The sequence below is a fragment of the Chaetodon auriga genome, chromosome 3, assembly GCF_051107435.1.
Source record: "Chaetodon auriga isolate fChaAug3 chromosome 3, fChaAug3.hap1, whole genome shotgun sequence".
In the NCBI taxonomy this organism is placed as follows: Eukaryota; Metazoa; Chordata; class Actinopteri; order Chaetodontiformes; family Chaetodontidae; genus Chaetodon; species Chaetodon auriga.
Window position 1 is genome coordinate 19605764 of NC_135076.1, and position 25833 is coordinate 19631596.

Sequence of the window (25833 nt, forward strand, 5' to 3'; positions counted from 1 at the left end):
GCCAAAAATACAAAACTTATTGTGAGGGTATTTCAGAAACGAAATTCACACCATGGTCTTTTGGGAGCTTCCTAACTTATCTGTCTATCTGTTGTATATATTTACTTAATGGTACCATGTGGAGTTTTTTGTCAACAAACAAAATAAAAATGCATTGTGTATCCCTGAGGCCTAATGAATGTGCTGAATGCATTTCCTTCCTCATTCTTCCACTTGCAGAGGTATTTTTTGGAAGAGTTTTTCCTATACAGTGTGCTCTATTTAATGTCCGCCACTTTATGTGAGAGTCCGAATTATGAGTACGCTATAATGCCCTCAAAAATCCCCACAATGGAACAAGGGAGTAGTGTCCATGCCATCTGCACCACTTTCTGCTAACAATGCCACAATATAATGTGTCACATTTTATAGATTTTTTTTTTATAGGTGCAAAATATTATCTACAGAGCAGTGAGTGAGTGAATGAGGGCTTGTTACAGCTACCAACTGTCATTCAGTGAATAGGTGTGAAACTTAATATGCATGCGTGCAAACAAAACGGGAACCCAGTCGTAGAAATAGTGCTCCATAGTGCTCCTAGTGGTCGAAAACTCCAGAGGGGGTCCCTCTAATCATTTTTGTAAGGTATCATTTTCCATTAAAACTCCCCTCGCTGCGTGTGTTTGCACAGGTGTTCTCTGATGGGCTTCGACCTGAATCGCCACTGGCAGGATCCCTCTCCATGGGCTCACCCCACGCTGCACGCTGTCAAACAACTCATAGTGCAGATGAACCAAGACCCGGTGAGCGAGCATGCACACCGACCCACCCACCCATACTGTGCTCCACGTTCCTTCACCACAGTAATGTGTACTGGTCCCAAGTACAGTTTTCTGCCTCCCTGCTTGGTTCAGCATGTTCTTCCAATCTGTGTTTTGGGTGTGCGCACTGGGGAGCATGGATAGGCTAGTCAGCACCTCTAGAATGTCAGCTAGGCTCTCCTGGCCATTCAAAACATATTACTGAAGCAAGTCTCTAAGCTTTCAGTCTCTAACTCTACTGTAACTTTTTCCTTTTCCAGTTTTAGTCGCCCAGTCAGAGGAATGCTTCACAGGCAGGCCAGGGATTTTTCTCTTTGTTCCCGATGTTAATTATAAGCAGAGCGGCAGGTTGGTGGGATTATTGAAGGTCAGTGTGTGTCCTGGGAATACTCTGCCCTTTTGTACACTCCTCTAATCCTGATAAGAGAGGGAGCGGGCTGGGGCGGGATGCAGGGCAGGCCAGAGATGGGGTGAGGCACGGGGCTGGCATTGGGCAGATTAACCTTTTCCCCCGGCGCTGACACTCTGATCGATAGACTCTGTCATGGCAGGGTGATCCACTCATGCCTGTCATTCACACACGCACCCAAACACACACATGCTCATACTAACCCTGAGCAACCAGACACATACACATACTAACACTTCATCGCACAACTGCAACTAGAATACTGCAAAGCACAGACAAACTGGTGCTCTCAAATGCATGAGTTTCCTTTGTCGGCGTGTTTTTTTTCTCTCTCAGATGTCTACTTTTACAAATACATTGTAACCGTCACAACATTATATAGAGCAGTGGTTCCAAACCATGGGGTTGCGCCCCTCTCAAGAGGTCAGGGCTTGAATCTTAAAGGTCACAGGATGATTGCTGGTGTAGCAAAAAAAAGAAAAGATTTTTCTACACTCAATTAGGTTTATTTTTCAGACTTTTCTTGCATAATACTGTACAGTTTTTAGTAGAGTTGACAAGTAGCTTCAGTTTTTTGCCAGCATATTAACATATATTCAGTCTCGTATTGAATTTATGCCAGAGTTTGCCTATATCGCCAAATAAAACTACTTAATTGCCTGCCACTACAGTGACTTTAGGTTCTCTGGCTGGGTAAATGAAGTCCCCAGTCACCACAGTACTTGGCCATATGTTTCTTAAGTCCACATCTGCTGGTCAGATGCCCCCCATTCCCTCTCCTTCTCTGCTGATCGCCATCACACCAGCACTTCTCCTCCTGTAGCCCCCCTTCTCCCTGATGATTGCCTTCAGTCTTGCAGAGTTAATTTGGAGGCTTGGGCAACCTCTCCTCTTCTGTCTCTCTCTCTTGCCACAGCCAGTTAATCCCATCAGACACACTACTCATGTCTGGGGCTCCCAGATGCCAGTTTCAATGCCAACTCTACAGCCAGGAGGCCCTGTGTTGCTGCCCTCCATTCATGCTCATCTCACACAGCGGGCATAGAGTCTAATGAGGCTACCAGGGTTGGAGGGCTCCACTGGAGAACTCCATTAACAGGAGATCAGCAGCAGCTACTGCAGAACAGGGGCTAAGCCAGCATGTAGTATGTTGCCCATTCACTCGCTGCTAACTCAGTGTGGTCATTTATTTAAAAACTAGGAGATTGAGCAGATGCTGGACTGGGAGGTCATTATCAATTTTCAGGCAATTTTTCAAACTGTACACTATGATTGTGCTTGTAAATCAGAGTTTGCATGTAAGGGGTGAGAAGTTCAGAGGAGCTGGGAGTTCATGACAAAACCACACAATGCAGATTAAGTGTAACAGCCAGGGAGCTAACAGATGAGACACTGGGACTGATCAGCAACACATGCTTTCTGTTCATACATTATAGTAATTTTGTCAGTGAAACTGTAACTCTGGAAAACCTTTGCACGCTGTAAAGTCTGAATCAAACATAGATACGCTAACGTTGTAATCACTTGACGGAGAAGGACATTAGCGTACGCGTTATGATGTTCATGTGTCTGAAATCGTATTCAGGTATCTGCTCCAAAGTGTGGAGAACAGTTCCCTGAGTGAGTCATTCACGTGGGTGGTTGACAGGTGGCTGGGGCCACAAGCTAGCTAATATAGCTTTAATAGCAGCCCTGTTTTGTCATTTTAATGTTGTTGTTGTTTGCTGTTAACTGCGTAAAAGGACAAATCCTGCAAATGTTTATGGTGTCTGTAGGCTACAATAAATTGCAATGGACTGTTCCCGATAAGCACAGTTAAATTTGTAAAAGCAGAGTTAAATTCTCAGTGTTTCTCCATTCACAACATATTGTACTAATTCTTTTCTGGGACCAAACGACAAAACGTTCAAAAAATACCACAGAGGTCATCGTTGCCTCGTTGTCACAGCTTTAACTTTTAAGTATGGTGTTAGGCATGAGACTATCATAATATTTCAGTACTTATAGTTTGAATTTATATGCCTGCTGAATTCAAGATTTATAACACAGAAATGTATTTTCCATAGCCACAAACTAGAATGCTATAATCTGATTGAAGTAAATTCCCAACCATGACCCTTACTTCAGAATATAAAATGCATTGTAATTGAAGTTGGCTTCCCCTGTAGATGATCACAGAGCTTGACAGAAAATCATGGTTTTAGTACAAACCAGGACACCAGGTTGTGCTTTTGATAGATTTGCATCTCTAGGTACACATGAGAATTCATGCCGTCCCATGATTTGGGTGATTGTCTCGTAATACAACTCTAATAACAGTCATTCGGTGTGCTGTCCACTGTATTTACTGAGGCATTTGATATGTGCTTCTCTCTCTGTGTCAAGACCAAAACTTCTGTGTATGCACTTGCCAATAAGTCGTCATATGTGGGCTGTTTAGTCTTTGGAAGTTTCGGCCGGGTTAAGTTCTGTTCCCATCTTAAGTAAATCAAATGCAGATTGTGAGAGCTAATTCAATTCAAGGTGCGGTGCAAATTTGCTTTGGGCCTTCATGTACATAAATCTGACCCTGGCTTTTTGTCAGTCACTATGACTTCTTTACTACTTTAGATACCCACAGTTCTATGGGTAAGGCATCATAATTCAAAGTCACATTGCCCTCCGTTGCACAAAGGAGCCCATTCAGTTTGAAACCCCATCAACCATTCTTGTGACAGACACCCTCGTCACTCCAAAGCGATTCTCCATCATTGTGAATTCAGCAGCGCTCTCTTTCTGCTGGGAAAATAGCTTCCTTGTTCTGTTCAGGGCAATAACTTCTCAGACAAGTGCCATTTAAATCAAAGCTTGTAGCGGGAGCAATCTACGCTGCATTGGTATTGATGACTGAAAACTTTTATTTGACAAATATTTGTATATAGGTTCAAGAGAGCTGGGAACATTTGAATTCACTTGTGTTTATGCAAATACTGTCCTGAACAACAAATGATGTTTTAAAATCAGTAACTTAAAGTCCCATCAGCCAGCTGGCTTGGAACGGTTATATTAATATATGAATACAAAAGATGTGCAGTTACAGTTTGGCATGGAGGCTATGAATTTGTCACTCCTCACAACATACGCTTTGCATAAAGAGAGTTGGGAAATGATGATAACAAATGTTCCCCATTCAGAGGAAATGAAATCAAAGCCTACAGGTGGATCATGGAGTGGAAGAGGAGAACACTGAACGTGTATTACTCCGCAGCTAAAAATAGTCCCCAACAAATGTTGTCTATCAGAAAAAGTGTATTCAGCCTGCATGGCTGAATCCCAACAACTCTCACCAACCTCCTGATCTATGACCACAGGCTTTAGCTCTCACAAGCCGTTGCCTCAAAATCACAGTGAAGTTAGTTTTATTTACCCTTAGTCCTGTGTCCTTATTAGCTTTTAGAAAAGAAAGAAAGCCACAACTATTTTAGTTTTAGTCAATGAAAACTGTTAACGTTTTAGTCTTCTTTAGTCATCACAGTATATAAAACTAGTTTCAGTTTCATTATGTGATGAAAAAGGTTGAAAAGAATGCAGCTTTGCAGAAAGTGTCTGGTGCAGTGGTCTGATGTAAAGTTCAGAGTGACAATGACATGGCTTTGGAGAAAGAAACAAGGCGAACAAGGCAGCTACTGGTGGAAGTTTAAACGAAGTGGTTTAGGATGGAAAACTACTTGGTTAGTTTTAGACAACAGAAGTACTTGGATAGGAGTAGGAAAGTATCATGGCTTAAAGTAAGTGTGTTACTGTTGATGTGATGCATGTGACGTAACTTTAGGTACATTATCTAAGTTAAAATAGGACACCATTGACTTTTACGTAGGGGACACTGGCTGCAGTCTTCTGTATTCATTCGACCCATCCATCCACCCCACCTTCCTCCATATACGAACGTTCTTGCTCTTTTCACTACGTCACTTGACTTCCTCCTTTGCTCCTGTCACATGCGTCATAATAACCTACCTGCAAAGTCAACATGTACCACTGTTTTTCCGGTGAGGACGAGCTGTCACTGCGCTCCATGATGTTTTTGATGTATCCTCATTGTCTCGTTTTTGTCAAGGAAGAAAGGTCATTGAGGAACATATTTATTCATAGTTTTCATTAACAAAATGAGCGCTGCTCGACGCCAACAATAAATTTATCTTGCGATCACTACGCCAAGCGTCCACTGCTGTAAGTCAATCAGACACCATGTTCAGGAACAAGCTCTGTTTACACCTCGTTGATGTATAAACTGTAATTTAACAGTATGGCTCTTTGTTGTATATTTAACAGGTCTATGGTAAGAGGCATCAGCTGAATCAGGCTGTTTACACAATATGTGCTAATAGGATAAAGGATGTTTTTAGTCTTGTCAGGGGTGTTGCGTATAATGACATGAAAAATGTTAGACCAACCTCATTCTTCAAGCAGCCTAAGAGATCCAGGTATTTTAGGACCACAGGAACAGATGAGGAGCTGATAGTAAATCAGAGATCTGTCCGTGAGTTTGTTTTTCTGCCTCCAGTGGTCCAAAATGCTTAATGCAGCTTTAAAGGAATCTTGTGAATATTATTCATATAAAACGTATAAACACAATGCTAAAATTAGAATAGAAGTGTGATCAAGTTCGGCCATTGCGTGATGAAGTATTTGCTCATAATCTGGCTCTGAACTTCTTCTACATCAATCTGAAGGCACCCTTGCTCAAGCTGTTTCATAAAATTCCATCATTTACCATCTGCAGCTAAACATTGGTCAGCAGGGAAAATGGCTGAAAGAGGCAGTGATGCAAGGAGCTATAATCTGTTCCCAAGCTACCCTGTTGTTTGTTTTGAAAAGAAAGAAATGGGGAGTGAGAACAAAAAAAAGGAAAAGCGACCAAAGAAACAAATGGACCCATCTCCCTCTTAAAGCGTTGCTTTTCCAGCTCATTTATCAAAAGCAGAAGAGGAATTCTTTTTGATTGGCTGATTACCAGAAGCATTCATCACCGGCCGACATATCCCCACCAATTTGACACTGCCATTTTGGATAATTTGTTAAGGATGACAAAGAGGTCATTGTTGCCTTGGCTTCTTTTTGACCTTTTTAATATTAGAAAATTAATTTTCAATGTGAAACAAATGTATTAGGTCCTGTCACAGCACCTAGATGAATTTTGCTCCTTGAAATCTTCCCTGATGCCCTCCTTCTGTGACTCCTACAGCCACCACGCTGCAGTCGCTTTCTGTCTCTGTGTCTTTGTTCAACAGTCAGATCTGCTTCGTGTGTGAAGCCGAGGATCTGTGAGTGTCTGTGTGTGTGTGTGTGTGTGTGTGTGTGTGTGTGTGTGTGTGTGTGTGTGTGTGTGTTTGTGTCTTTTTTTCTGCCTCCCCTCTCCTCTCTGTGTGTGCGTTGTCCTCTGGTGTCAGCCAACCATTTCTGATCCATTCCTGAGATTTACGGCCAATTTTACCCCATCATTCCTGCGTCATTTCAATCCCTCCATCATCCCTCTCTTTATTCTCCCGCAGTTTGAAGCTGAATTGTCGACTTTTCACAGGAAGATACAGATGAAGCTCTCACACTCTGGCAATTTCATAGTTCCCAGGCTTTTACCTTATCTTAATTTTTTACATAATAGTAGATTATTTTTTCAATACCTCCCCTCTTCATCCTATTTGCTGTCTTTTCTTATCACCTCTTCTTGTCTGTACCTATCACCCTCCTTCTCTCGTCCTCCTGGCAGGCCCTCCCGACAGATGTGGCAGCTTCTGTGGCACTAACAGGCCCGAAGCAGAGGGCTGCCTGCGCCCGTTCAGGCTGATTACAAGTCACCTCTGTGTTCATAAACAGACAAATACTGCCATCAATTTGAGAGCGCAGTACAGACTGAGAGGGACAGGCGGAGGGAGGGGGGGAGAAAAGGAGAGAGACGGAGACAGACGGAGGGAGAGTTCTGTGTCACTTACTCTTGTCCATGAAGCAGGTCATGCCATCTGCCATGTTCTGTCATTGCTACATCATTAGAGGGTCACTGGCCATGAGCCCCCGTGATCTGAATTGGCTTCTCTAACTAATGAAATGTTTGTTAGAGTTTTACAGTGATAAGTGATAGGACGGTTTTTCTTTTCCTCTTTTTTGTGTGGGAAAGTTTGACTCTGAATGCATATGTGATGCTCACACGTTCACACCGACGTTGCTCCGCTGGAATAGACTTTTAGAATTTACCTTGGAATTGACCTTTCGCTAAATTCCAGTTGTCCAATCATAGTTTAGCATCCATAAACAGGCGTGGTAGGACTGTCAAGCTTATATTCTATCAATATATGAAAAGTTGGGATGGAGGTTTCTTTTGTCGACCCTCTCCAAAAACCAAAAATGCAAGAGCAAAAGTATAAGAAATTGATTAAACACTGTTTGTTAGCATGTCCACCTCACAAGCTTACCTCCTACAGTAATGTCAGTACCTGATCCCAGTATTACTTAAGGCCAGTGGCATTCATGCTACATTATTTTGTGTGGTCACAGGTTGGCGATTGGTTATTCTCCCCTAAAGCCTTTTCGCTTTCAACAATAAGTGAAACATCATTATTTGAAAATGCAAACAATGAGCTTCATGAACAGTCTGTTGGCGTCCCTCCAGTCACGGGCCTGCTTTTCCAACCTCAAGCATATTGCTGCCCATTTCAAGGCCCAGTTGGATCTTGCACATGGACAAAGCTATCTCAGTCCTCCCACAGGTATTGTAGGCACTACTTAAATGTTGGATAATATGCATTACATGGTGAGTAAGTTCAACTTTCTTCTCTTGAGCGAGCAGCAGTTTCCCTTCTCCTCAAAAGGTATACTGCTGATGCCAAGAGCTTTATTCAGGAGCTTGTAATCCTGCTTCAATCAGCTCTTTTTCCTTTCCGTGTAAAGATAAGCCCGGCATTTACGGCCCTCACAGCACCCCCCCACACCCTGCTCTAATTAATATGCAGGAGATAAGTACTTGTCTGACAAAATTCATTCGTTTGACCTTCTAGGTTTTACACTAAACTGTTTGCGGCCGCTGCAAGTTCACCACAAGTTGAGAGTTCCCTGGAGTTTCTGCAGCGAGATGGGGCTTTTGTTTCTCTCTGAGAGGTTTAATTTGGACAGCTCGCTCTCCCCCTCTGTTTCTCTCTCTCACTCTCTCAAATTGTCTTCTGACTTTCATTCGGCAGTCTCTGTTTCTTAATTGCCCCTAATTGCTTAATTACAATTTCAAATGAACAATTCTGGAGGTCAGAGCGGGTTGTTAATTGAAGCATCAATCACAGTGGTGGGGCCTTCAGAACCGTCTCAGTTTGATTGACAGGGCATTAACTCAGTATTGTAGTAAGCCTGGACATGACATTGTGTGGGCTCCATGGCTGTTACTACAGCCAGTGCTGTTCTTCTACTGTCCTTCATGTGATGCTGTGAAGGAGAAACCTTCTGTGTTAGAAACAGAAGAGGGGCAGATTAAACTGAACTGAATTTGGTTTATGTCTTAACCCACTACAAACAGCATGTGGCTTTTTTTCTTTCTTTACATGTTCTCTCTGCATTTGTGTGGGTTTCTTCCAGATAATCTACTTCGCTTTCACTTCATGAGTATAAATATGTACATCAGGTGGTTTTGCTACACTTACTATGAATGTGACTGACTCTGTGTTTGCCCCTCTTTGGAATGGGACACAGTTTTTCCAATACGCATACGGCCAAACATGATGCACTTCATTCATATGTGGACACCCTTGCCATAAATAATATTTTAACATTTTTGGCCACGTACTGTGAATACCTGCTGTTGCCAGTACTTAGGCTAGGCACCTTAGGTCCAGCTGAGTGAATTTTAGATCAGTATTTAGTGTTCTTCCAATATTTTGGCCACAGTTTGAGGACCACCCTTTTCCTGTTTCAACATGGCAGTGTCCCCTTGCACAAATCAAGGTCCATAGAAATTTCCAAACAGGGCTGCAACTTACCATTATTTTTGTAGCCTGTTGATTGATCAATTAAACTCTTAGTCTGTATAAAATACTATGAAAATCCCCATCACACCCCCATGTGACTTCTTAAAATGTCTTCTTTTGTCTGAACAACAGTCCAAAACCCAAAGACATTAAGTTGAATGCAACTTTCACATTTGTCAAAGTAGAATTTCTGATCTTAAAAATGTAATTATTAATTGCTGCAGGTTATTATTTTTCTGGGCAGATGAGTAATAGATTCACTGACCAATAGTTTCAGCTTTATGTGTTTGTTTTTAGTCTTAAGCTTTAAGTCTTAAGCTTGTATGATGCTAATGAGCCACAAAATCTATTCAGAGTCCTTTGAAACAAACTGTAGCTACGTGTGACTATGTGACCCCAATTTTCGGAAAGTTTTCTAAGACTTCTTGTCAGTTTTCATAATTGCTTCAGATACTACACTATTCATTGCTTCAGCGTCTGACACGTCAAAGAATTACTTAAACAGTTCATCAAAGAATAGCTGTACATGTAATTTTCAGTCTGTGACCCTGCAAATCCCTGCAGCCGAGTTCCAAAATCTCACGTAAAGCTTCCCCAGAGGAGTGGAAACTATCACAGCAGCAGTGTAATTGTTGTCCACATACTTTTGTCCATGGATCTAGCTCCTTGTGATCTTGAGATTCTAGTAATTGGTTAAAAACTGAGTTAATAAAGTAAAATTTAGATTAAAAAGGTCCGCTGAGGGATTCTGTTAAACCATGTAGCAGCCAGTGAACCCCTCTGTTTTGCTCTGATATCTGCCACTTTTGATCAGCCTCCTCCAGTGCATCCATATATCTCCTCCTTCTTTTATTCCTCTCCCTCCTCCCAGCCTCCACCTCCTCCAGAGGGGAGAGACCCAGGTGATTATTAGCCTGGTTTGCTTCATCTAGACCCTGGCTGGTTTGTTAGAGATCCTTCCACCCTCCTTCCTCTGCCTAATGGAGCTGGATCCACCTTTCTCACTACCTCCCTCTCTTTCTTAACTCCCCCACCTCCCTCTCTCTTCTCTGTTTCTCCGTCTACCCTTCCCCTCCTTCTTTTCATCCCCTATGTAACTCTATCTTTATGTCTCCCTATATATCTCTCCCTCTGCCTACGTCCCATCACCACCACTGCTCACTTGGCTGCATTTAACTTTTTTCCCCCTCTTGCTCTGTTTTTTTTTTGTGTGTGTGTGTGTTTTGTTTTTCTGTTGTTTCTCCCTCCTTCCCTCCTCCCTCCCACTGTCCTCTTCTACCCCCCTCCTCCTCCTCCTCCTCCTCCACCACCTTCTCCTGCTGCTGCTCCTCTCCTCTGGGGCTCCATCCATCAGGTTGTCGGGGGCTGCTAGCGGCTGACTCCCAGCCACCATATTTCACCGCCAGCCAGCCAAGCAGCTGACAGCACAGCCACTGCCAGGAAATTGCTTTGGCTGTGAGCGGAATTTCAAACACAGGCACACTGCGTCGCCCGGGCCGCCCAAGCACCGCTTTCCTCTCTCTCTCTCTTTCTCTCTCTCCCCTGTCAATCTCTCCGCACTTCCCTACACACATCTCTATGTCCCTCCCTATCTCGCTCTGTCTCTCTCTTTTTCTCTCTCTCTGTGTTTGTCTTTATGTACTTATTTCCTCTCTTTTCACCCCCATCTCTCTATGTTTTTCTGTTTGCTCTTCCCTGCCCCTCCGTCTCCTCACATGCACACACACACAATCACAAACCCATATGCATCGTTTTCTCTCTTTGTCTCTTGTCCGTCTTTGTTATTCCCTCTCTCTGCTCTCTCCCCCCCTTCCTCTTCAGCTCCCACTATCTCTCCCTCTCCTTTTCCATCCTCTCATTCTTCCCTTCCTCTCCTCCTCTTTACGACCCACGGGGAACAAGGTGTGGTGTTGAATGTGTAATGAGCAGAGACAGAGGGAGGGAGATAAAGAGGAGGAGGAAGAAAAGGGGAAGGATAAAATCAGGAGAAGGAGAATGGAGTTATAAGATGGAGCGAGGAGGCAGAGAGGAGGGATGCTGCTCCTGAGTTAAGGGTTAGAAGGAGGGTGGGTGGATGTGAGGGGGCCTTGTGTTCCTGCCCTTGTCAGAACCAGTTTAAGACCATTGAAGTGAGGAGGATTTTGCCAAGTGAGGTCATTTCTGCAGGTCTTCACATCCTGTCTGGTTTAGGCTTAAGGTTTAAGATATACAGCATCTTTCTTTTTTTTGGGGGGGGGGCATATACAGCAAGATCATACATCAATTCATGTGCAAAACCGTGTGAGAGAAAAACATCTAGCATCTCTGTGGTTAGGTGGTTAAATTCATCTTAAATTACACCCATCTTAAATGGGCAGTTTCTTGTCATCATATACTTAGAAAGTTATTCAACAGCCTGAAAAGGTGTATTGTTGAACTAAAATGTATGACTTTTCATATTGATTTGGAGACATTCATTATGGAGCGATGCTTAAGAATATGTTAAATATCATTTAATGTCATTGTCATATAATGGTGTATTTAAAGTAACTAGAACATGATTTACACTGATAGAGTTTGGGTGAAGTTCATTAATAGAGCCCATATCTACACACAACACACGATGTGATAACATGGATAACACTGTAAAGTAAATGTTGTGCTATAATGCCTGTTGTGTTTTTTTTTTTTCATTTTCCGAGCTCTTCCTTGTGCGGTTTCTCTACCATCTTCCATCTGTTTTAATTATTTCTAGCTGTGAGCAGCTCCACTGTTTCTTTTGTGTTTTGCATTGAGCAGTAACAATGTCCATTCACAGCACGCTCAAAGACTCTCAATGCACACCGACTGTACTGAACACGTCATTTTGTATGTAGTATGGAATCGTTACAATATGTGCAGCTTCCAGCCATCCTTGGTTGCACAGAGCTGTCTTGGCTCTGTTGAGTTTAATGGAATTCAAGCCCACTCCACAGTGTGAGTTTCGTTTTTGTTACTTTGCATGTGCACGTTAATGTCAAATCTCTCAAACTGCAAGCCTTTATGAGTATTTAATACCTGAAATGGTTGCTTCAGTCATCCAGGACTGTGATAGTCCTGCATCTAGCCGTGTCATATTGAGGGATATAGTTAGAAAATAAGTCAAGTCAGTGGAAGCTCCCTATTTGCATGACAAGATGAACGTCTGTGTATTAGTGTGTGTGTGTGTGTGTGTGTGTGTGTGTGTGTGTGTGTGTTTGTGTTTAGATTGAGTGATAACGGAGTCGAGCAAGAGGAGCAGATCTTATCAAGTCCATTTTTACACAGTTTATACTGGAGAGAAAAGACATTACACACTCAACATCAATATTAACCTGATAGATACGTATGGACTATGTGATGAATCTGTGATGTCCACATTAGAGAGCTTGTGTGTGTCTTCACCCGTGAGTCATCTCTGCTCACTATCCATCTACGTGCTGTAGGTGTGCCCTTCAGAAGGACAGCCTGATTGAAGTTATGTGTGGTCGGTTGGCTCCTTTCAGGTAGTAAACCTATTCTCGGTCCACGGTGTCTGGAGGGTTTGTTGTCGTCCCATGGGTGACAGCCTCACCCCAGCACGGTCTCGCCGGAGCAAAGGCAGGCCTGCGCTTAATCCCAGTGGGTAAACTGGTGTGGACTGTTGCTCACACTGGCAGAAAAACGTCCCATCCTCCCCACTAACCTGCCATTTTTTCTATCTTCTGTCTGTGTGTCTCTCTGTTTGTCTGTCCCTCTGTTCTCTTTCACTGCCTCCCTCCGTCTCTTCCTCCATCAGAGAGTCACTTTGGAGTTCTACATTGATGTCCATGCCCACTCCACCATGCTGAATGGCTTCATGTACGGCAATGTGTTCGAGGACGAGGAGCGCGTCCAGAGACAGGCTGTCTTCCCCAGACTGCTTTGCCAAAATGCACCAGACTTCTCCTTTGTAAGTCACACAAACACACACAAACACACAGGCACACACACACCAGAGAGGCGGGCTCAGGAGCTGAATTTCGTGAAATAGTTCTATCTCAACCACTAGTGGTGAGGTGGTGTTCAGCGAGGCACTTAATTGCTGCCTGCTGCACTCTTAGTGGCACACAGTTGAAGACCTTGATTGCACCGGGCACCTCCCAGGTGTAAATGTGTGTAACTGCATGGATTTGAGGTGAGGTGTTGATTGAAGAAAAACACCTGCTTAGGTGGTTTAAGGTGAGGGAAAATATACACAGAATGCATGTATGTATTAATTAGCAATACACTGTGCACCCAGCTTACTCATGAATATAACCACTCATGCACACACACACACACACACACACACACACACACACACACACACACACAGGAGGTGTTGAATTATTTGTGTGCAGAAGAAAGCGGCACGTTCCAGCTGTGCACAAAGATTCTCACCTTGACCACAAAAGAGAGGAGGGGCAGGACAGTATGGGGGGTGTAAAAGATGAGAGGGTCAAGCTTTAGAAACCACGATAATTGAGATCAGTTAATTAATAGATGGATACAAAATTATTAAAATACTAGGATGTATTTTAAACGTATGATTAGCACAAGTCCTTGAAGAGCAAAAATATTCATTGAAATTATGTTTGAGAAGCCACAAACCCCGCCCCAAGTGTGTGACATAACAGGCACTTTACTTGTGGTAGCCAGACCATGTATATGATCATTTATGCTGCATGAATGTGCAGAAAAGAAATAGAAAACATCGTACAGGTCATGATGAAGCACAGGACTGTAAAAGTAGGCCAGGATATTTTGTGTGAGTGGTGCAGGTGTTCTGCTAAAGTGCCGTCTTTTGTGACTGAAACTGGGTTTATTCGGACTGTGTAGTTTGAGGGAAGAGGAGGGGAAAACCAAGCAAAGAAATGTGAGTATTGAAAATGAATGGCAGCCAGAAGCAAAGCACACGTGGGAGAAAGCATCCATTGAATGACTGTGACGCTCCTCCACCCAGCCACACGTGCATAACCTTATGACACCTTTTCATACAGGTACATTATCCACCAAACCTTTTCCTCTCAGCCCTGTGTCACTTCCACTGACCTTCGTTTTCACACTGACGGTGACATTTCATAGCAGAGCCACTTACACACATCATAAAGAATAACCTTTATTGCCCATTGACACTCAATGCCAACCTCAATACAGGGACAAGCCAGACAGACGGATGTTCACCCACACATGTATGGAAATGTCACTGATTGTCAGTGTCTATATGGTGTGCAGTGTTACAGAGGACGAGTAAAACGCTATTTCAGGAGAATTTATCTCTCTCCCTCTCTCGCTCTCCGTCTGTATTGCTTGTGACAGCTGGCCCAGGGGTCATCTCCCTCACTGTGCTTTTGTCCCTCTGCCCATTCAGCACTACCTAAAGCCCAATGCAGCAGCAGCAGCAGCAGCAGCAGCACAACACAATCATGGCGAAGTCCCACTGGTGGCCGCCAAGTCTGCATTTCAGCAAGGCAACTCTCACTGCAGCAGAGTGGAGTGACAGTGAATGGAAACTTTTTCCACACTCTTCCCAAGGCAGCGTCATGTTTGTGTAGTACAGCTGACGCACTGAAACCCAAAATAGACTGGATGTTGTTTTTTTCTGCTATAGCCGTTTATAGCCAATCTTTGTAATGACATTGTAGGAAGTGAATCTCTTCAAATAAGCCATTGTAACCTTCATAATTTGTCCAGGATGCTCGAGAGGCTTATCACCGCAAGTTAATGAGAAACAAATCAGCGGGTGTTCGTGCATTTTGTCTGATGAGACATGTCAGCTGATATTGACATAGTCCCTGTTTTGTTTTTCATTTATCAGCAAGGAAATACAGTAAAATTGAAGTGAGTCAGATATTTATGATGCAAATGGCTTATAGTCATGTGCTTTAGAAACACTGAATTGGACTAACAATATTATACTCATGCTAAATGATTGTTCCATGTTCCATATGATCTGTGACGTATTTAAACAAAATTAGCTCTGATAACAGGATGAGCCCTGACACATATAATCTGTTTACCGTGACCTAAAGAAATCCCACAGAAGTCAATAGAAATTGTGATAACTTGCTTTAAGATCAGGACCTTCCCCCAACTGAACTTTAAACCATACTGTGCATTTAGAAATCATTAAATCCTCTGTAATTGATTTTTGGCCAGTGGAAACATATTGTGTTCACTGCATGGACCTATTATCACCCGTTAGAAAACAGTTACTATTTTACACATCCAGCAGCCACAGGGAAACATTATATTCACTCTCTTTTTAGCTCAGTTTTTGGTTTCCAACAACTCTTGAAGGAAGTACCTGATTCCAAAAATGTTGGGACTGTGTGCAAAACGTAAATAAAACCAGAATACAAAGGTTTTCAAATCATTCTTCAGCTATATTCAAGTGAATACAGTACAAAGACAAGATATTTAATGTTCAAGCTGATTAACTATGTTGCCTTTTGTAAATATATACTCATTCTGCATTTGATGCCTGCAACACATTCTAAGAAATGTGGTACAGGTGTGTGTTTACCACCGTGTTGCATCACCTTTTTCTCTCGACAACACTCAGTAAGTGTTTGTGAACTGAGAACACAAATTGTTGAAGTTTTGTGAAATTCTTTACAATTCTTGCTTGATGTACAATTTCAGCTGCTCTACAGAGGTCCTCGTTGTATTTTGTGCTTCATAATGAGGCAAACCTTTTCAATGGGAGGCAGGTCTGCACTAAAGCAGTACCTGTACTCTTTTAATATGAAGTCACACTTTTGTAACGTGTGGAGAATGTAGCTTGGCATCGTCTTGCTGAAATGCTTGCTGAAAAGATGTATATGTTGCTCCAGAACCTGCATGTACCGTTCAGCATTAATGGTGCCCCACACCCCCATACCATCACAGATGCTGACTTCTGAGCTTTGCACTCGTAACAATATGGATGGTCCAAGTCCATCTCAGATGAGCTCAGGCCCAGAGAAGAGTCTTAACTTGCATCTGTGGATGCAGTGACAGTATCCTTCACACAGTCATGCTGGTTTTTACTGCAGTGCCACCTGAGGAATTGAATGTCACAGGCATTCAGTGCTGGTTTTCGGCCTTGGCCTTTAGGTGAAGAGATTCCTCTGGATTCTCTGTATCCTTTGATGATAATATGCATTGCAGATGGTGAAATCCTTGAATTCTTGCAATTGTGCATTGAGAAACCTGGTCTCATTCTTGCTTGAACAGCTGAGCCTTTCAAGGATGCTCCCTTCATACTCAATCATGATACTATCACCTGTTACCAGCGAACCTGTTTACCTGTGGAATGGAAACAGGTGTTTCTTTTGTTGCTCCTGTTCCAGCGTGTTTGAAACGTGTTGCTGGCATCAAATTCAGAATGAGGATATACTTGCAAAAATCGATGAAGTTGATGAGGCAAAACATTAAATATGTTGTCTGTGCTCTTTTCAAATGACTGTATGTCAAAGGGTTTAGCGAATTGTCACATTCAGTTTTATTTATGTTTTATACAGCAACACAAAGTTGTAATCTTTTATTCAGGTGTACGTTTTGAAACTAAACTCCTAACAGTTTCCACAGAGGTATTCATGATCTACAGGGGTTTTTAAGGTAGTATGTCATAGTTGCCATTAATTATCTCCTTTGGGAAATCCCCCAGACTCTGGAGTCATCCTCAAAGATGCTTTAACAGGATGGATGTTTGCTGACACACAGACTTGAACCCAGATCCTCTTACTGAAGTGTCATCTCTCTAACCACTAGCACAGTGTCTCAGATGTAGTTGTCCTTTTGCGTATTCCTCTAGTCCAACACGTCCTTCAACCGAGACGTGGTGAAGGCCGGTACGGGTAGACGGTTCCTCGGTGGTCTCCTTGATGACACGTCCTACTGCTACACTCTAGAGGTGTCCTTCTACAGCTACATGACAGCCGGCAGCACCGCTCCTGTGCCCTACACCGAGGAGACATGTATCCTTCAACATAGTGATCTACAGTATGTGTGTGTGTATCTCCATGGAAGGAAAAGATATGGTTCAGAGTGTAGAGAGCAGCAGTTATGTTAAATTGTGTCTCTCTTAATTTCTCCTCTGTCCTTGTTACACACACACTCACTCACACACACACACACACACACACACTCTGTTCCTGCAGTAACAATCTCCCACTGAAATCGAGCCATCATTGAAGTCATTATTTTAATATGTGTGTTCCTGCTTGTGAGTGTGTGTTAGTGTATGCGCGCGCCTGTGTGTCATGTGTACTCACCAGAAAACCATGTTGCTCTTTTGTTGCCTGTTGTTGCGACAGATGTGCTGTGACAGAATAGGGATGTGATAGCTGCGTCTATTGATTTCATTTACAAAGGAGAGAGGAGAAAGGGGCTTGTGTTGGCATATGTAGTGCTGTATGTGTGCACAGTTGAGGCTTTGATTGCGATAAACAATAGAACAATGGAACAAACATGATTCCTGTCGACTACAATCGTGCACACGCACACTCACACACACACACACACAAGCCCACACATATATTCGTCTCGGGAACCGAAGGTCACAGGTGCCTTAATGGAGCCAGATGGGAGGAAGTTTTCCTTCAGCTGACCTTCTCAGGGCTGAAGAACTCCTGAGAGCTGGCCGATGGCGGTCTGATCTTACCGATAGAGTGAGTGAGAAGAGGGAGAAAGAGAGATTTAGAGAGAGCGATAAGGACCCTACACATGAAAAGTATGTGCTCCCCAACACGCACTCTGCAGGTGGAGGAGAGGGTGGATATCGACGTAGCCCTAGTGCCCTCTAGTGCTAAGAGCTGGCAGAATCTGACTCACCATTGATGTGGTTATTTCCAATCCCCACACATGAAAAGTTAGTAACATTCAGGTCAGTTCTGCACGTTGATAACTGGACCTTTGTAGAAGAGGTGACATGAACATATATCCTGTGACAAAGCGGCTTTTTGGAGAAGTCCGAAATATCTGGTATTTTTCCTTGCAAGGAGTCACTCAAAAAAACTCATGTATATTATGATGTGATGTGTGTGTTTTCTACACCGTCTCATCGCTTTAACACTTCTCATGGAAACATCTCCAGTCTTTGCATTAGAGTTTTGATGCCCCAATGGAAATACAGGGCACCACCACAGCCACAAACAAATAGCCTTACATTGAGGAGTCTGGCTGTTATGATGAACAAACAGCACATAACAAATTCCACTGCGTGTTTTCATTTGAGCTGGTGGCCCTGAGTTCAGAGCAAGACAAGAAATGGGGAGACAGGTTTCTGCCTCAGTGTGTGTGCAGAGGGGACGTTTCTCCTCAAGGTCAAAAACTCAACCCTTGCGGGAGGACTTCCTTGATCTTTTTTGTTTTCCAGGAGTGTGTGTGTGTGTGTGTGTGTGTGTGTGTGTGTGTGTGTGTATGCGCGCGCTTGTTTGTGAGAAATGGATGTGTACAAGGAGGAGGGGCTCCACAGGGTGGGCAGGCAGTACAGGGACCTGGTGTAGAGTGGAGATTGGGGTCAGGCAGGTTGAAGGAACCGACCATGTCGTTTTATACGCCCCAGCAGTCAGCTCGATGGAGCGTGCAAATCATCAACAGAGACCTTTAGCATCTCAACACCCCCCCTCCACCTTTCTCACCTGATGCACACACACACACACACACACACACACACACACACACACACACAGGCCTGCACGCACTCTAAACTAATACATGACAAATGAATAATAACCCGAGCCCCCAACTCTTACCACCTTCCAAACGTGCCGACCTTCCCCTTTCATCTCTCCTGACTCTCCTTCTCCACTGCTGTGACTTGTAGCCACCAAAATTGAAATCTTAACCTTTCTCACCGCTGAGACTTTTGTCACAGTTTGACGGTGCTCAGAGAAAGGTGTAATGCAGCGTGTGTGTGCGCCTGTATTTGTTTTCTGATCTCTCCTCTCCTTCTCGTCTCATGTCCTCCTCCGTCCTCTATTCTGTCCTTTCCTCTCATCTCGTCACCCAGAACATAGCAGCTCATTATATCATTTAGTCAAGCTGAGAATCCTCTTCTCTGAAACAGCAGGGACAACCTCTATCGTGTGTCTGTCTGTCGTCTCTTCGTCCTCTAACACCTGCATGTGTATGTGTGTGTGCGTCAAAGCGTGCATGTACCTGCTCTTACATATATATCTCTTTTTTATGCTTACATACTGTACACCCATCTCCCAGAACTATATTGAAACATTTCGGCCTGTTATTTTCCTCCAGGTTTTTCTATTTTCATAGTCCAACTGCATTTTGTGATGGACCTTCGGGTTCAGACTCTGAAGTTTAAACTGGAAAGTGGAATGGATCAAGGTTGAGAGAATCTGGGACCTCATTCAAAACTCAGCTTGACGCTTTCCATTGTGTGTGTGTTCAGTGCGTGTACTTATGTGAGCTTTGGGAGCCTACTTATCTAGTAGGTGTGTGCGTGTGTGTGTGCTTTTTTTATGTTGTGGAGAGACAGTGTTCTCTGTAACTTTGAAGAATTATTCAATAACTTTAAAAGCCATTCAGGCTCTAACTCTTCCCTTGAAAGATTTTGCTCTTGTCTCTCCTGTGCTGAGCTGAGCGGTTGCCTTTTTCTGTCGTAGTACAAATGTGCAGATTTTCATATTTCCGTAACACTGGTCGTCTTATCAAAGACATACACTCAAATAATCCACATCTATTGTCATGCGCATTAATGTTAGGATTTTGTGGTGCTGGCTAACTCGATGCATCATGGATTGACAAGTAGTGCAACTGGCTTTGACTAGTCCTGAAGACGTATGTGTGACACTCACACCATTACACACTTAAAGCTCTCATTTTCTAAATGTGTGTGATGTCTCTCTGCCAAACCAGACGAGCACCTCGCCATAACAGTGGGACTCCATGAATGCCAGAGCTGCCAGTGGAACACAGTGTGCATCAGTGATCCTGACACCCAGTGGACAGGCTGTGAGAAGTATGCAAATGATATAGCTCGGAGGCAAATATGCTTCACTACTTCACATCATACACATCATATCACACAGACATGCACAAATGGATAGGTGCTCACACACGCAAGCAAGCGCACACACAGGCACAAACATGTATGCACACAGTTGATTGCCCAAATATTGTTGCTATTCTCAAATAAACAGGTGTCCTCACCTGAACACTCACAGAGACGCAGGTACACACATGCACACCTCCAGTGCTGTTGTGGTAGTTTTTGTGTATCATGATAAAGTTGATGTTCATGGAGACTCAAGACTAAAGTTTAGAAAGAGTGAAATTGTGCTCACAGCTGAAAATTAGCAGTTGAATCATTTACCATTACAATATTGAATGAAGTTGAAGTGGCAGTTAAAATTGAAGAGGAACTTCTCATTAGTTTCAGTTTAAGTTCAAACACTTAGATGAACTGAAATCATCAAGTTCAAACGCTGAAAGATGAACTCTCCAGTCAAACAATAAGAGATGAAAGCAGAGGAATTGTGTGGTGACATATAAGCGCTGAAAGCAGTTGAAGTGAATATGTTGAAAGTGGTTGAAATGACAATTGAGGACGAGGGTTTAAGGCAGTGGAAATGTAAGAACCACTGAAAGCAGTTGGACTGTAGGTTGATGAGTAAGAGATGAACGCAGCTGTAAAGTTTTCAAATTAAACTGAAGGGTGCCGAACTTTAGAATCTTTACTCGTTATGATTGTTTTCATTTCAGTTTATTTATCACCTCTGCTGTCATCACATGTACAGTATGAAAAAAAGACCACTGTCAAAATTAATGACTTTTGTAAAAACAAATTAGTAGAATTCTTCCAAAGACATAATAATTGGAATATAAAAATAGCATCCATCATCTGTTTTCGGAGCAGCGTGGATCAGAGGAGTCTTGCTGCTGCTGGTTCACACTGTAAGCAAACAGAAGCCTGCGCTGCACTCATTTCAGTTTACTACTCAAGTGTCAGAGCTTGTCTCCTTGGCAGTGACAGTTCTTCCTGTCAGGGATTTAAATCAGCCCTTGTTTGTCCCTCTGGGCAACAGGACGTGAGGTCTTTGAGTCTGGTGAATCACTACTGGGGACAAAAATGTCCCTTTCTGTATTGCTGTTGTTGACTAGCCTCTTAATTAGCATTGATAATTAGTTCTCAGTGTGTCAGTGTAGTGACAGGACCTGTCAGTGGCCCATATTGATGGCTTGAATGTCCCCTTGCTTGTCTCCTTGTTAACTCCCGTCCAATCTGAACAGCATTCTCCGCGTGTCTTGTCCATTTTACCACTGGGGGCCTTGTTGTCTGATCGTCACCTTGTCTGTCTGTCTGCCAGGACCAGGCACGAGGGACGTGACGGTGAAAGCCGCTAAATGCCGGGCTGACAGTAAACAGCTGCAGTAAACAAGTAATGACGTCCCCGTCCCCCTTGTCTCGTGTCTCCTGTATCTCATCAGCGCTTAAGCTGGTGTGCCCTTGAGCCATGACCTGCTATTGATTAGACAAGACCGTTAAGTGTACCGAGATGTTAAAGAATACACCTCACACGCCTCAGTGACAGGCAGGCGAGATGCTGACAGGCTGCATCCTCTGAAGTGCTGTGTGATGCTGGCACATACACCTCTCTGACCTCTCTGGAGCTGGATAATGATTACACAGTGATAATGATAATGCTTTGAGATTCACTTAAGTTGATCATACAGTATTAATAATACTGTCAGTATGTGTTAATTCAAAAGAGGCTGCCTCGATGTGGACTAAAGCAGCTGAAATCTTTCTGAATATTTCCACTACCACCCACCTCTGCCATTCAAGCTACAGCCCACCAACTGTTTCCTGGCTCTCGCACGCATCACTTCCTGCTGCAGCCTCGTTCCAGACCCTACGGTTTCCCCCGGCAACAGGCCAGACAGCAGTCAGGGCATCCTCTGTGTCTCCGACCATTCGCCCCATGGATGAAGATCTCCTTCAGAATCTGACCGTCCATCACAAGACCTCCTGTAATAGACGGTGAGTCGTGACAAGCCAAGCTGAGAGGCCATCTGCGCACGGTGGGGTCCGGGAGATATTTTTGTCGCTGAGCGTGCCTGGCCAAAGAGCTCAGGACTGGCACCGAGCTCTGCTGATGAAAGAGAACGGAGGAAAACACCAAAAACTTTCCTGAGGTCAGAATGAAGATGTCAAGGATACAAGGGGAGTGTGTTTGTTTATATATGCATATACAGAGTCTGTGTTCATGTTCTTTTGAGTGTTTATTCGTGTATCACCTCTTCACAACCAGTAGTACATTACAGTATACCTACATTAAAATCCTATGTTTTGTTTCATGGTCATGGTCATGAGGATGGATTCTCATGATTTTAACGATCCCCTGATTTATCCTCTAGTGCCACCAACAGGTCAAAGTGTCCCCAAATATGTATACATAGAAATATTAGAATATCTACTCAGTGAATTGCCATCACACATTCATGTCCCCTTCAGGATGAACTTTAATAACTCTTGTAATCACTTAACTCACAAGCAGCTTTCCATCCTGCGCCATCATCAGATCAGACTTTTTATTTGTCCAATGTTTTGTCTGCATCCTTGCAAAGCTAAATGTAATAACGTCAGCCAAAGCTATACTTTGTGTTTATTGCTAATTAACAAACACTGGCATGGTAACATGTTACATCTGCTAAATGTCAGCATGTTAGCACTGTCTCTGTGAGACAGCATGCTGATGTTAGCCGTTAGCTCAAAGCAGTGCCGCTAGAGTGGCTCCAGACTCTCAGTCTTGTTTAGAACTATTATGCATTAAAATTACCATAAAAGGAAGATTCAGAAGGACGTAACCTTAGTTTGTTCATCTGTAGTTTTATCTCGACCTAATCAGTATCATCAGCTAGCTGTAATGAGACAGACTGTGGGGCCCATACACACACACACACTCTCACAGCAAGTCTGGCCTGATGCAGGACTCACAGACAAACAACCAGATGGGGTGTAAACATAGACTCTGGAGTCGTGTGGAGAGCGTTGCCATCAGCCTGCAGAGTGAAGAATGAAGTCCTGTGCCGACTCTCAAACATACGCAACAACACACCCTCAAAGGCCAAGGTGACAGACTCACTACAGAGGGGCTTGCTTGCATATTTCCAGGTTTAACTTACCAGGTATACCCTTGTGTATGTGTGTGTGTGTGTGTGTGTTGCTTGAAGTATGACAAACTGCAAAGCCTGAAGTGCATGCCCAGACGGCCCGTTCAGACTGAGGATTGATGGTTTACAAGTTAACAGCTTTTAGACAATAGATTTCCACCTACGTAGCAACCAGGATTTATGTAGCACGGGTCATGTTTTGATCATTGCGAGGAATTGGAAAATAAAAATGACAGAATCTCCATCTTTTTAAAAAAATATTTTTCTGTATGCCAGTTGTTTCAATCACACAGTTGTGACAAATAGATGGTCCAGCAGATGACAGGCCGTATCTGAGTATCAACAAGGTAATGACAGGGGAAAGTGACAGATTATGTCTCTGTGTTGCTCCATCATGTTCCAGCCTGTGAAGAATGGAGGTAACTAAACATCAGTGCCTCAAGATAGAGAAAAACCGTTATGTTTTTGTTTGTTTTGAGTTGGGAACAGAATGTATGTGCATTCTGTATAGATTGAGGATGACGGACATGCATATTAAAAGGTAAATAGATAGATTGACAGCTGGTATTGATGATGGTTTCAGTCCACTTGCCTCAGTGACAAGATGAAATTTACATCTGTTAGCGACACTGTTGTTATTCATCTGCATTTACCACATCCTCACTTTTGGTGATTGGAAACATTGTTGGCATTCTGTGGTTCCCTGCTTCTTCATTATCTGAACCTGATTGTCATCATTACTTGCTCTGCTAGCCTAATGATCACAGGCTTAGCAACAGCACTCATAGACACTCAGCTGTTTTATAAAAGCAGTGAAGTTATTGATATTGTCCCTAATGTAGTGAGGGACCGTTGGGCAGGATGATGATGTGTACGCTCACCTCTGAATTTAAATAAGGCCTCAGTGTATAAGTAATTGCTTTTGTGTGATTCATACCAGCATCATGCATTTGGCTGACGTGAGTGAAATGCAGTTGATTTAGCCTCACTTAATTCAGAACGCACTGTGTTGTACCCAGAGGATTTGCACTGCTCATTTCTCTGGCCGCTATTAGTCCCTAGTTATTTACTGTACCTCACTTGGGGGTATTGGTCATGACAGAGGGGATGTTGTAGGGTTTTTTCATGGCTTTATATTAAACATGTCCAGAATCTAAAGGACTGCTTGAATGTGTCATGCAAATATCCATCACAGATATTAAAAGTTATGAATGTGTTACATCGATTGGTGGAAACTTTGCTGTAGGCCTTGAACCTTATCTGTCACTGAAGAAAACATTTTATGCTGCAAAACTAAAACAGTTAGCTGAAAGATGCTAAAATGCTCTGTTGGATGGAGAAACCCTGCAGAGTCTGGTGATAAGTCTTTGTGCAGCTTTACGTTTCATTCCACAATGCCATGCAATGGCTCTGTGCCTTCCCTAAGGGGCCACCATCCAGTTTGGGAGCCACTGATGTAGGAAATGTTTTGAATGGTACTTGGGACTCATCCAAGCACAATTAGCCTTAACTCCCTGTCGTCAGACATGAAACTGGGCAGGAATGTGGCTCGAACCTTCCTGGATTACTACAAACTCAACAACCTCATCAAGGGCAGCAGCTCACCAACTCACATTCAAAGGTAAAGCAGTATGGCATCATGAATAAATACATATGAAATGTGAAATTAAATCAATTACCATTTTACATGTTGTTCATACTCGAGCAAAGTCATGGTTTTTTTGGTATTTCCTGAATGTTATTGCACCACCTCAGTCATTCATATTCATATGTTTTTATCTCCAGTTCTGAGATGAAGTCCCACACAGGCGACGGTAACGGAAAGGGCAATGGTGTTGGCAGAGACGCAGCAGACAGAGAGAGGGAGAAGAGCCAGGGTGTCAGGCACTAGACAGACGGACAGATGGACGCAGACTGAGCATGTATAAAATGCGGAGCACCGTAGCAGGAGGATCCTTCACACTTCATTGCCTTTAGAAGCTCCACATCTCCCTGGCTTTAAAGACTTATTTTCACAGATTTGTAACAGTGGGATGACTGGTACTTGCAGGACTAAAATCAGAACAGTTTCCTCCTGGGTTATTTGACTATAAAATGTGTGTGACTATAAAATGTGAACTATTGAATGCCGAGGGAAGATAGACTGGTTATGCACCTAAATTCCATCTGAGGCCTTCATTCAGCACCTCCTTTTTCGTTTAGTTGTAAATAAATGCATGCTTCCCCTCTGTTGCTGACTTATTTTATTACTTGTTTAGATGGTAGTATTGGCTTTGTTGGTATTCTAATTATTAATTAAACACTTAATCGCTTAATCATGATTTTGTACATGTTCTGAGAACATTAATGAATGCTTTTATATAAATGAGACCTACAGTATAGGTAGCCTTGGTAGTATAGATTCAGTTCTGTTTATGATGTTGACTAAGCATGCGCTGTTGTATTATTTAACTGCAGATTTCAGGGCACTTAACACAAATTTTGCATGAAATTAAATGTTTAAATCGTAGTTGCGGATGTAGTG

General features: G+C 43.1%; 1 protein-coding gene across 1 annotated transcript in view; it reads left to right on the forward strand.

Moving 5' to 3' along the window:
- Window positions 1–25824, forward strand: part of agbl4 (AGBL carboxypeptidase 4) — a 262639-nt gene extending 236815 nt beyond the window's left edge. The window contains exons 9-13 of the mRNA XM_076725999.1: window positions 671–782; window positions 12967–13119; window positions 16987–17149; window positions 24834–24930; window positions 25095–25824. Of these exons, the coding sequence (XP_076582114.1) occupies window positions 671–782; window positions 12967–13119; window positions 16987–17149; window positions 24834–24930; window positions 25095–25200 (631 nt within the window). The 3' untranslated portion in view covers window positions 25201–25824. The remainder of the gene's footprint in view (window positions 1–670; window positions 783–12966; window positions 13120–16986; window positions 17150–24833; window positions 24931–25094) is intronic.
- The last annotated feature ends 9 nt before the right edge of the window (window positions 25825–25833 follow it).